This window comes from Sorex fumeus, unplaced genomic scaffold (assembly GCF_029834395.1).
Source record: "Sorex fumeus unplaced genomic scaffold, SorFum_2.1 ptg000007l, whole genome shotgun sequence".
NCBI lineage: Eukaryota > Metazoa > Chordata > Mammalia > Eulipotyphla > Soricidae > Sorex > Sorex fumeus.
Window position 1 is genome coordinate 22,577,821 of NW_026606064.1, and position 13,439 is coordinate 22,591,259.

At 41.2% G+C, this 13,439-nt stretch overlaps 1 protein-coding gene across 1 annotated transcript in view; it reads left to right on the plus strand.

The window, feature by feature from the left end:
• CSTF3 (cleavage stimulation factor subunit 3) overlaps positions 1 to 8,076 on the plus strand; it is a 94,640-nt gene extending 86,564 nt beyond the window's left edge. Inside the window, exons 16-21 of the mRNA XM_056133132.1 lie at positions 1,127 to 1,196; positions 3,028 to 3,223; positions 4,779 to 4,932; positions 5,535 to 5,629; positions 6,843 to 6,903; positions 7,353 to 8,076. Of these exons, the coding sequence (XP_055989107.1) occupies positions 1,127 to 1,196; positions 3,028 to 3,223; positions 4,779 to 4,932; positions 5,535 to 5,629; positions 6,843 to 6,903; positions 7,353 to 7,555 (779 nt within the window). The 3' untranslated portion in view covers positions 7,556 to 8,076. The remainder of the gene's footprint in view (positions 1 to 1,126; positions 1,197 to 3,027; positions 3,224 to 4,778; positions 4,933 to 5,534; positions 5,630 to 6,842; positions 6,904 to 7,352) is intronic.
• Positions 8,077 to 13,439: the final 5,363 nt, after the last annotated feature.

Genomic DNA, 13,439 nt, shown 5'->3' on the forward strand with positions numbered 1-13,439 from the left:
TATTCGATATGCCAAACACAGTAACAAGTCTCACAGTGGAGATATTACTTAGCCCGCTCGAGCAAATCAATGAACAACAGGAGAACTACAGTGGACAGTGCTGTCTACCAAACTAAATGATCTGATTATTATGCCTATAACAAGAATTTAAACTAAATAGAGTAACCCAATTGGAGCAAAATAAACTCAATTATGTTGAATCTTGAGCTTGCCACCCTTCACATTCAATATATTTTAAAAATATTAACAGGCAGACACTGGTAATATGAATAGATTTGTAATTTTCATTATTTTTACAAGTCAAATGGAGAACCTGGTCAGATACCACTCTTAAAACTAATGGGTATCTCAGCACAAAAATTTGTAAGTCTACAACTGTACCTCATGGTGTTTCACTAATAAAAAAATTTTTAAAAAAAGTTTGGGGGCTGGAGAGATAGCACAGCGGGTAGGGCGTTTGCCTTGCACGTGGTCAACCCGGGTTCAATTCCCAGCATCCCATATGGTCCCCTGAGCACCGGCAGGAGTAACTCCTGAGTGCAGTATTCAGGAGTAACCCCTGTGGCATCGCCAGGTGTGACCCAAAAAGCAAAAAAAAAAAAAAAAAAAGTTGGGAGAAATACTACTGCAGATGACGGCTGTTTCCTATTTTAAATATTTTTATCTGTTTGAGTTCTTATTGTTCTGTCTGTAAATGCCATAACACTGTCGCTGTGTTCTCTAGTTCTGGCATGCTGCAAAATCCTGTGATAGAGGGGTAACTAATAAATTATCTGACAGGAAATATAAAAAATAAAGATTCAAAAGGGAAAAAAACTAGTGGGTATAAAAAATAGTGTAATGTTTCTAGTTTCCATCTTTTATAAATACCAAATCAGATTACTTATTTACCTAATTTATAAAAATCAGACTGTCAGAAACATAGTTCAATGGTAGAGCATTTGCCTTACAAGTACAAGGTCCCAGGTCCTAGTCCTACCCGGGAAAAGAAATTGATGTGACAGTCACCTTTTTGCTTAGGATTTATGGATTAAATGAGACAATGCATATGCAAATAGATTGTTGAATTGTGAAGCTGCTTTTAAAATATATATATTTAAGATTTTAAAATCTTTTAAAATCCTAGAGGACAATAATACCCGAGTTTTGTTTGAAAGAGTTTTAACATCTGGAAGCCTTCCTCCCGAGAAGTCTGGGTAAGTGTGAAAACTAGTTTTGAATTGTGATCTATGGCAGAAGTGTGTACTTGAGTATAAATAAGTTTCAAGAGAAAATAGCCCTGGGGGCAGAGTGATAGTACGACAGATAAGGGCATTTGCCTTGCATTTGGCCAACCCAGATCCAAACCCTGGTAGCCCATTTGATCCCCTGAACCCACCAGGAGTGACCCCTGAGCATAGACCCAATGGTGTAAGCTCTGATCACTACCAAGTGTGCCCCTCCCTGAGGGGGAGGGGCAGGGAGAAAGAGAGAGATCCTTTCTCTCTTGCGACTTACACATCCCTACCTACATTATTTTCAGTGTTTTGATAATGTCTCAAAATTTTCTAAACATTTTAAGAGATCCTGATAGTTCCCACTTTTCTGGAAATTGGTATAGGTCAATTAGAAAAGAGCTAAGAAATTCTGACCTCCCTTACTGGAGCAAAGACTCTTACCTATTGAAAGTGCCTTTCATTTGTTGTATTTCTGATTTGCTGTTTTCACTCTCACTGAACAGAGGAACATGGTGTAGTGCCACCATGGAAATACGTGTCTAGAGCCGAGTTAGCTGAGCCAACTAACTACACATTGGGGGGATTTCACAGCCTTCCCAGTCCCTGCCCCCTTTCCTTCTTTCCTTGTTTGATGGCATTTGGCTGCAGCGCTCGCTCAGGCTTGCACTCCTTGTAATTGTGCTCACACATGCTCGCTGGGGGTGCGCTCTTCTCTTGTGCTCATGCACTCACAAGTGGGGAGTATCCACTGCCCTCGCTTCTGGCCGTGATGTTCACATACCTCCAGCTGTGTGCAGCCAGAGATCACAGGCAGCAGAGCCGTTAGGATCACGCAGGGCACATGTGGGAGCACTGAGGATTAAGCTCTTGACCTGTACTCGAACTGGGTGTTCTGTGTACACCACTGAGCTATTCTCCCAGGCTCCCCTCTTACACAAACATCCCACCTACCCCAATCTCGCAGTCTTGGGGCATTGGAGCTGGGCCTCATACATGCAAGGCAGCTGATCTTGCACTGAGCCACATCCCTGGTCTTTAGAACTTTACCAAGTCTTATTTTCTTCTTGAGCAAACTCTTCTGCCAGTGGGAAATTTTTTGTGATAACTATTACTCTACTTATTATATCATAGACACTCAAAATATTATTTTAGTGCAGAGATACTTAGTGACATTTAAATTTCACTTTAAATTTCACTTAGTGACATTTAAATTTCACTTTAAATTTAAATCAGAACATTAAATTTAGACTATTTTGTATGATGTGGCATAAATTTGTTCTCCCCCAAAAATATGGGGGTGGAAATGGAACAGACATTGGATTTTAGATTGTATTTATTTATATATTAAGTAAAGAATGTGTTCTGTGTTGTAATTCCTGATACTAAACATAATGTTGAGACCACATTACTCACGAGAAATGGGAACTCTGTCTGGACTCCATTAACACTCTGCCTTGAGTTATTTCACCAGGCTGTCTCTGATTGATCATAAAGGATAATGCTAAATAAGTAAAAATCCAGAAAAGAGTTTAAATACAGAAGTGCTTAGGCTAACTTGTTATGTCTGTAATTTCCTTTCACATTCTTAAGCATAATAATAGAGAAGGAACTTATTAATGCCACATTTAGCTAAAATGTGAGTGCTCTTATGTGATTCCATTTTTATTTAGCTTGGAAATCTTGATTCTGAAAAGACTTTTCTAATTTAAAAAAAAAGTGGGTGTTCAAGAGAACTTAATTTTTTATTAAAATGGCCCCCTTGACCCAAATCCAGAATAATTAAACTTTGATTACATTTACTTTCTTACAGAGAAATCTGGGCCCGATTTCTAGCTTTTGAAAGTAATATCGGTGACCTAGCCAGTATACTGAAAGTGGAGAAAAGACGGTTTACAGCATTTAAAGAAGAGTATGAAGGCAAAGAAACAGCTTTACTGGTAGATAGATACAAATTCATGGATTTATATCCTTGCTCTGCAAGTGAGCTAAAAGCCCTTGGCTATAAGGTATGTACTTAGAATCAAAATGTGTATAGTGTCCTGACTTTTTCAAAGTTTTAAAATAGCTCACGGGTAAACACCACTCTACAGTGTATTGTTGTATCCAGCCCTCTCTCCCTTGGGGTAGAACCCAGGGCCTCATGCATACAAGGCATGTGTGCTACCTCTCAGCCATATCTCTTCTAATATATTTTCAGGAAATAAACATAAAGTGTACAGTTTTAATTGGGTTTATGAAACATTCAGTATTGAAAGACTGATCAAGGTGAGAATTTAGATATGATTTAACCCCCCCCAAAAAAAAAACCAAAAAAACCCTCAAAGACATGTTAAGATTATTTTGTAAATCTTTAGGAAAGACTGCGTCAGTGTTACCAAAATGGAAATGGAAATTGAGTGAAAATAGACATATTGCTATTTCCAAGTAGAGCCAATTGGAACTACAATTTCTGAGTGGAAACTTATTGAATATGGTTTTCCCATCTTGTATTCCTCCTTGGGTGTTTCTACTGGTGCGATGTGCCAGTGAGAGGGGGCAGGGAAAGGAGGAATGTCCAGTGGGCCGCCTCTCTGAGACCGGCTGCAGTCTGCGTTTGATGCCACCAACGGCATGTGAGCAAATGTTGAAAAAGTGAAATGCTCTTGTGTCCCTTGTTGGTAGCAAAAGGAGCTCTTGAGGTTCTAGAGAGGCAGATGGGCACCGGGTTCTCTGCAGTAGAGGAACTTTTCTGAGCCAGGCCCCTATTGATCAGTTCCCTACTCTTGCCCTGTTGTTCCTTCCCTTTGACCTAACGTGAAGAGTTGTTGTCAGCCTTACTGTGGCATCTCAAGGTACTGATCAGGAAGACTGGATGGGTTTGAGGGTGGAGACCTGGGCTCCTAATCCTCTGCCTGTCAGCTGCATGACCTTCTGTTGACTTCCTTAAGCTTCGCGCTTCCTTCTTTCAAATGTCATATTACTGCCTGCCTCATTGGAGAGAAAACATGACTAATATTAGGCTGCTTCAAGTGTACCCTCTCTGGAACAGTGGGAATTTTTCATTTCATTAGCAAAACCTTAAGTAATTAAGTGATTAATCTAGCTTTCATGAGTTAGTGGAAATTTTTATTTTCTTAGCAAAATCTTAACTAGTGTAGGTATTTATTTTAGCTTTTATGAAGCTGAACCTCATTTCATCTTTTTCACTTAGAGGGACTGATAGATGTTTAATTCTAATGAAGGAAATAGAAGAATATGGCAGGTGCTCAGTCTTAAGTATTTGCCAAGAAAATCTTCTTTCTGGTCTATTACTGTCCTCCCTGGTCACAGAGTTTAATAATTTGTAACTGGGTTTGGGGTGTATTTAAAATAGCAAGTCTTCAGAACCTTTTGGCTTTTCCCTGTTGAGTTCTTAATAATTTTTCTTTTAACATCATTAAAGTTCTCAGATATCCCTCCATTTTTTTTCTTTTTCTGTGACTTTTTAACCAGTAATTCAATGTACCATGAAGATTAAAAAATTGCAGTTATATACACAAATCCCATTTTCAGGTTTAGGATTCTTCTGTTCTGCATTTTCAGGATGTCTCCCGTGCTAAGCTAGCAGCTATCATTCCAGACCCAGTTGTAGCTCCTTCTATAGTGCCTGTTCTGAAAGATGAAGTGGATAGAAAACCAGAATACCCTAAACCAGACACTCAGCAGATGATTCCATTTCAGCCACGACATTTAGCACGTAAGCCTTAACTTTGGCTCCAGTACTTAAACATCAGTTTATTGACTAAATTCAGAGGAGCGGGTGGGGAAAGTTATGTGACCTGAGCATTGTAGGTTAATTACTAGACGACTCAGTGTCTCTATGAAAGTGACTTGGCTGTAATTTTTTAACCCAGTTGGGTTAAGAGTGTTGGGAGTAGGGGTGGGGAGGAGACAAAAAAAAAAAATCAACCCTCAGTGACCCAGATTCCAGGGACCCATTTCCGTCGTAATACTTTTCCAAAATCCTGCTCCATGAAGATTCTTAGACGGAAAGCACCTTCAGTGGTCTTACTGATACCTATGACTGGGACTTGGCCCTTCTAAGATCCTGCTACACAGGATTGCTAAACAAATTTTGAGTTTTACAAATGGTTTTCAATCAAAACTGACTTTGCTTCAGCCCCTGTCTTATGAAGTCACTTGTTTGCATTTCTATCTTCCAAGCGTGGAAGTCTTTGGTCAGACAATTTTTAAGAACTAAGAGCTATCAGAATGCCTCCGAACAAAGCAACATGGACATGCAATATCTTTCTGTATGAATGTCCTGTTTGAATCATTGGTTGTTTCTTTCTCTGGCAGCTCCTGGCTTACACCCAGTGCCCGGTGGCGTGTTCCCAGTACCGCCTGCTGCAGTGGTTTTAATGAAGCTTCTCCCTCCTCCTATCTGTTTCCAGGTCTGTTCACCAAACCCCCCCCCCCCCGCCTTTTGTTAAAATCTGATCACTCTTTTCATTATAGATATTGCTTTAACTGTTAATTACTAGTTGTAGTATGGTTTTTCTTTTGATCATGGGAATAGAGTACTGATGTTTTAACTTCTCAGATATTTGGGGACTAAATGTGGGCTGGGAAGGTAACTCGAGGAGTTGAGCAAATGCTTACAGCCCTGAGTTTAGTAGATTTAGCCCTAAATTCTTATTTTGATCCCATGCCAAGGAGTGCTGGGGGAACCATGTGAGACAGAGCAGTTAGGCCTTCTAGATACAAAGGATGACTCAGCCCATTGAGCTATCTCTCTAGACCTCTCTAGAGCATCCCCAGCAATGCAAGTCCCCGAAGCACTGCCCTGTTGAAGACTGGTTGTTTACATACCTTTTGTTTTGTTTTGGGCCACATCCAAAAGCAGTGCTCAGGGGCTGGAGCAATAGCACAGCGGGTAGGGCATTTGCCTTGCACACGACTGACCCGGGTTTGATTCCCAGTATCCCACATGGTCCCTTGAGCACCGCCAGGAGTAACCTCTGTGCATCACCGGGTGTGACCCAAAAAGCAAAAGCAGTGCATAGGGGACTGTTTCTTGCTCTACTCAAGAGTGATCCCTGGTGGGGGGCTGGAGTGATATAACAATGGGTAGGGCATTTGCCTTGCACATGGCCAACCCGGGTTAGATTCCCAGCATCCCATATGGTCCCCCAAGCACTGCCAGGAGTAATTCCGGAGTGAAGAGCCAGGAGTAACCCCTGTGCATAGCTGGGTGTGACCCAGAAAGGAAGGAAGGAAAAAAAAAAGAGTGATCCCTGGGGCCACAGTGATAGCACAGAGGGTAGGGCATTTGCCTTGCACACAGATGATGCTGGTTCAGTCCCTGGCATCCCATATGGTCTCTGGTGTCACCAGGAGTAATTCTTGAGTGCAGAGCCAGCAGTAACCCTGAGCATTCCCAGTGTGACCCCAAAAAGCCAAAAAGAAAAAACCAAAAAAGGGTAACCCCTGATGGTACTTGGGGGATCATATGTGGTGTCGGGGATTTGAACTGGTCATGTGCAAGGCAAGCACTTTTAACTCCTATATTGTCTCTTTTACCCTGGCCCCCTCCTTTAAAAAAATGAATAAACCTACAAAAAGGTAAAATATAAATTTAAAACAATTATATTTGTGTTAAATTAGGGGCCTTTTGTACAAGTGGATGAATTGATGGAAATTTTCCGAAGATGCAAGATACCAAATAGTAAGTGATGAATGCTCCACTTGATAGACTGGAATTCATATCCTCAGCTAAACAGCAGACACGTTTTCTCATTGATATGTCATTGGCTTACAATATTATAATGAGACTGTTCTTTTTCACACTGAAGTTTTTTAAACCAGCTGGCCATCTTCAGAAGTCTGGAGTGAGCCAAATCTGTCACAGAGACTTGTTCACATTCTAATTCCACTAATGTGAAAGGTGATAAGAGCTTATTGTTGATATTCAGATGAACATACGTTATCAGACATGTCTTACAGGAATAATTTTATCTTTAGCGGCATCTTATCTTTTGATTTCTTAGTATTAGCTGTAGCATCTATCCCAGCTTTGCGATGAAAGTTAAGGTCTCCAAAGTGGTATTCACATACTCTTTCATCGTGACATAACTTTCAACATCCTCCAGAGTCCTTTTTGTTTTGTTTCAATAGCTGTGGAGGAAGCTGTGAGGATCATTACTGGTGGAGCCCCAGAACTTGCTGTAGAAGGCAATGGCCCGGTGGAGAGCAACGCGGTACTCACCAAGGCCGTCAAAAGGCCTAATGAGGACTCAGATGACGATGAAGAAAAGGGAGCTGTTGTCCCCCCTGTTCATGACATTTACAGAGCACGGCAGCAGAAGCGGATTCGGTGAAGCAGGTTCAGATCTACCTTGGAAAGAAATCTCTCCTTCAGAGTTTTTCCCTTTTGCCTCTTAAGTCATATGTTTAAATGAGACAATGCTTTGTTACAAGGTCTTTGGAAACAAAGTTGTATTGTCATTGGTGCCTCGATCATATGGTTCTTGAGGGAAAAAAAAAAACAACCTGTGTGAATTTTAGAGTATGGAACAGACCTATGCTGTAAGCAAAATTAAGTTTTCAAAAATGTGAGACTAGTACAAAATGCCAGAACCACATTTTGTTCCCTCTTCAAGGGTGTCTTATATCTGCCACTTGAAGACTTGTGAGTTTTCGACAGTTTTATTTTAAAAACTGGATGGCTTATGATTGTAAAGCTTTTTATCACATTTTCTGAAAACAGTTGTTCTTGGTTTGCTTATGTAGAGTCCTGCCTTATTGTTTGTTTTTATTTATGGCAGAATGTACGGAATCTGTTTTGTAGTTTAACATTTTAAAAACAATCCTTTAAAAAATATATAAGGATCTCAAAAATGTCATGCTTCCTGCTTCTTTTGTTCACATTGTACCTAAAACAAGTATTTACATTCTTCAGTCAGCATTATTTAAAAATAAATATCAAGAGCTAGAGAGAGAGTACAGTGGTTAAGGTGCTTTTTCCTGGAACCAAATACAAACAATGGTAGCATTTCCCCCACGATTCTTTTTTTTTTTTTTTCTTTTTGGGTCACACCCGGCAATGCTCAGGGGTTACTCCTGGCTTTGCACTTAGGAATCACTCCTGGCAGTGCTCAGGGGACCACATGGGAAGCTGGGAATCGAACCTGGGTTGGCTGCATGCAAGGCAAATGCCCTACCTGCTGTGCTATCGCTCTAGCCCCACGATTCTTGAATAGAATAAAATTTTTAAGAACTGTGAGTCCTTCCCAACTGAAGGGATTAGGGTTAATCAAATTGGCCTTTAGATCTACATTTCAAATAATGATGCCACCATACCTAATCAAGTGAAAGTTTTCTTGGCTTGGGGTATTTTTTTTGTTTTGTTTTAGAAACTCACTTGTTAGTGCTCAGGGAACCATGCTATAACCTGAGGCTCTCTGATGTGTTCAGTCCACTGAGCTCTCCAGCCCTAAAAGGTCATAGCTACCTAGCAAATATACAATATTCAAATTCTGGTGCTAGAGAGAGAGCTCAACTGGCTGGAGTTCATGCCAGATTCAATCCCACACATGTTGTTGGTCCCTGAGCACCACTAGGAATCAGCCCTGAGCACTACCTAAGTGCGCGCCCCTCCCCCCAAATAAATCAATTCTACTAAAAAAGAAAAAAATACACTTGTCAGCATACTGACTTTGATCAATAATTACGAATTTATTTGGGATTATATAACCCTCTATAATATGTCAATGTAAGAGTTCATTTATACAATAGTAAAGTATCATAATTATGTTCATAAAATTTGGGTTTTTACATTTTAAATCCCATAGCAAACTTCATTACAGTTGGTAGATTCCATGACTGACATTTAGAAAGACTAGGAAGATAATAAATTTCAAGACAATTGAAAGATAATTCATACCAAGTAACAAACTCAGGTACCATGTTTGTGATAAAAAAGAAAAATCTTGTTCAATGAAATTGTCACTTTACCAAGCTTTGGAAATAAAAGAAAAACTACTCGATAGTTCACCAAATTTTCTTCCCCATACAAGCACTATCCATGTTCTGCTCTTAAATTTAAGAAAACTGAGGGAGGGGCTGGAGAGAGTATGTGGGTTAGGGTACTTGCCTTGCATATGGCCGATCTCAGTTCCATCCCTGGCACCCCATCTGGCTTCCTGAGCACTACCAGGAGTGACCCCGAGTGTAGAATGAGGAGTAAGGCCTGAGCACCACCAGATGTGGCCCAAAAAACCGAGGGACACAGGAGAGAGAGAGAGAGAGAGAGAGAGAGAGAGAGAACGGAAAAATTGAAGAGAAAAGAATAGAGAAGTGTTACTTCAATTTTAAAGTGGCTTTTGAGTCAGAAGTAAAAGTTCCTAATGTTTAGTTCAGAGAAAACACTTCAGATGATAAGTTCTATTGTCTCTAACTCTGAATAATTTGAAATACCTGATCTGAAAACTAAGTGCTGCTCCAACCAACCAGGCTTTTAGAATAGGTTTAATTCTCATTCAGAAAGCAACATATTTAAGTCAGGAATAACAGAAACTCACGCTAGAAGATATTTTAAGTAAAATTCTGCCTTTGGGAGGTTTTAAATTCATTTTCTAGGACTCCAGCTGTGTCATCAGTGAACATTTCTGATAGATTAATAGAATTTATTGAGCTTAACAGTCATCTCCCTGGCCATCGGGGGCTGGAGAGATAATATAGTGGGTAGGGCACTTGCCTTGCATGTGACTGACCCAGGTTCAATTCCCAGCATCCCACATGATCCTATAAGCACCTCCAGGAGAAATTCCTGAGTGCAGAGCCAGGAACAAACCTTGATCACCACCAGATGTGCCCCCAAACAAAAAACAAACAAAAAAAAGAGATTATCCATCAAAAGCCCTTACAAATATACAACTGCAAGCACCATGCAAGCACCACTCTTATTCTTTAGATTATATTTTCAATGTGATAGTGTCTTTATATGACAGGTCGAAAGAGAGCTCAGAGGGCATGCAGTTGGGAGGTCCGGGTTTGATTCCTGGCACAAGACATTCCCCCAGAGCCAAAATAAGTGATATTATAGTCCACCATCCACTGCTATTCATTCATGCACTTAATTCAAACAAGCGAAGTAGGTAGAAATCAGTGGGGTGGGGATGGGTGTTGGGACATGAAAAAGACTGCAGCTCTGATACAGAAAAAAATCATGAAAGGAACAGCCTGGAAAGGAGGAAAAACTTCCCTACAGTCCTATAAAATGTGCTTGACTAAGGCAGCTGGGCACCAACGACCGAGCACTTTGTCGTCTTTTCCACATGTGAAATATTTTTTAATATCCGCTTTAATCCTCACAGGAAGTATGTTAGTAACTAACTTCCCATTTTATAGAAGAAAATACTGAAGCCCATGGGAGATGACTTGACCTTGTTCATACAACCAATAAGGAAGGCCAGGAGAAAGGCTGACACCCAGAACTTCTGTAAACCAGGAACGGCAAACAATCCAACTGTACCCTGTTTGATAAGCGTAACAAACTGATCCCAAGTGTCCCAGTAATATAGAAAGGAGCTAAAAGGCGGGCTTGTGTGTTCATTTTATAGGTGTTGGAAGTGGACTGGTACAAAACGGAAAGGGGAGATGAGCAATTTGACAACTCCCAATCTTTCTAACCTACCACCCCATCACAAAATGAAAAGAGAAATGCTATACCTCTGCATCAGGGCAAGCTGAAATGTCACAGGGATCACACAGCACACACAACAACCGGAAGTCCCTGGAGGGGAGAGGCAGCGGCCCTCTACTCCCAGGATTCTTAAGGTTAAGATCATATTCAAGCTTCTCCATGAAAACAACTCCTGAGGAACGCCTTCCGAGTCCACCAGCATGGGCCTGTTTGTTACGTGCACAGGAAACACCTGTTCTGTCAAACTTAACAACCTTTCTTCACTGCTAAAAAAAGAGCTCTACTGGCTTTTAATCACTTGGGTTCCCAGTATGGTTCTCACCTGGAACACTTTCAGAGATGCATGCAAACAGTCACAATTTACAGTTGGCTTTGAGATTTACGCTTTTTTCCATTTTCAGTTTTTTTTTTTATAGGGTCCACACCCAGCAATGTAAGACATGGGCTAGGCATGTGGTTTATGACTTTAACTGTATCTGTAGCCCTCCCCACCTACCCGTCCACCCAAATAAATGAGATTAAAACACCTACACTGAGCCCAAGTCATCCACCTACTAAACCAAGAACTGACAAAAGTGGCAACTGCTGCTCTGGACATTTATTCACTTGCAAATCTAAAAGGCCTGGTGATAGTGACCCGACTCCGGGGTGCTCAGTTCTGGCATGTGTAGTGATGTTCCACCACCAGATAAAACGTCGAGTTATACCGTAAACCTGTTCAGTCAAGAAATCAAGTCACATCAGTTAATAAGATAAACCTGTTCATTTAGGAAGTCAAATTCAGTGAGGAGGCAATGTATGGAGCTAATTCAAGTTTGAAGAATAACAAATAAATGGGGGGAGGGGATATACCCAATAGTGCTCAGGGAGCATCACAGCTGGTAATACTGGGGGACCTAATTGGGTGCTGGGGATTCAAACCAGGGTTAACCACATGCAAAGCAAGAACCTGCATTTCGTTTCTGTCTCTTTAGCCCTCAAAGTGTTTTTTTCTTCCCTTGGAGGTACACAGAGGGGAGATAAAAGTAGAGAATAAATGCACCCTGTGTTACTAAGTGAACTAGATTTCCTGGCCCATTAGTGATAATGCTGTTATATTCTAAGCATTTCAATTATCTTAGCAGGGAAACAGTGGTTCATGTAAACTTTCTGCTTCTGAGCTCTGCCTCCTTCTCTGTGTTTACCACTTGTTGAACCCCGCTGTGGACACTGAGGCAGGTGGGGCTCCTGTTATTGGGAGACCCCCATTTCTTACTGGGAAGCTCCCTGATACTTAGACATGCACCAAGATTTCAAACTGTCCAAATTTATTCTTGACACATTAGAAACACCAGGTAAAAAAAAATAATAAAAAAAAAATAACACCTGGGGTAGAGTGATAATAGAGCTGGTAGGGTGTTTGCCTGGCATGCAGTCAATCTCAGTTTGATCCCCGGCATCCCATATGGTCCCCCCAACACAGCCTGGAGCAATTCTTGAGCGCAGAGCCAGGAATAACTCCTGAACATCGCTAGGTGTAAACCCATCCTCCCGAAAAAAAAAAAAAAAGCAACAAAACAACAACAACACACACATGTGCATGCACACACACACACACACACACACACACACACACACCTGTAAGAGTTTAGAGCTTTTCTGAGATCAGCACCAGGAGGATTACTCCATAGCTTAGTGGCCAGTCGGGCATTCTAGAGGAAAGGGCAGCCCAGATAGAGAAGGGAACACCAAATAAAGGGTGTTTGGAGGATCCTCCCAGGAGGGGAGATGCATGTCGAAAGTAGACTATGGACTGAACATGTTTGCCACTCAATGCCTCTTTTGCAGACCACAACACCCAAAAGGAGAGAGAGAACACAGGGGATTGCCCTGCCACAGAGGCAGGGGGGATGGGGGATGGGGGGGAATATTATCCATGGTGGTAGAAAATGGGCACTGGTGGAGGAATGGGTATCTGATCATTGTACAATCAAACCCAAGCACAAAAAATTGTAAATCTACAACTGTACCTCATGGTGTTTCACTAATAAAAAAAAAAAAAGAGTTTAGAGGTTTTGAAACCCAAGGACAGCAGAAACATGGGCCAGTGGACTGGTCCATAGGTTGGAAACTGTCTCAGGTATTGGAGAAGATGGCAATTGGGATAGAGAAGGAACTACTGTGGCAATGATAGTTGGAAATGATCACTCTGGATAAGAACTGCGTGCTGAAATAGGTAAAGGAACAAACATGATAACCTCTCAGTATCTGTATAGCAAACCATAATGCCCAATTGGAGTGCAAGGGGTGGGGGTGGGGGTGAGGGAGAGGAGGAGAGAGGGAGGGGAGAGCAAGCGAGTGCCTGCAGAAACTGGGGTCATTGGTGGTGGGAAATGTGCATTGGTGGAGAGATGGGTGTCGGAACATCATTGTATGACTGAAACCCAATCATGAACAGCTTTTTAACTGTATCTCAAGGTGACTCAATTAATTATATATATATATGTATTAATTTGAAAAGAAAAATAGAGAAAAAGAACTGATCTGCCCTGTGTATCTGGGGATAAAAGTTCTCTCCT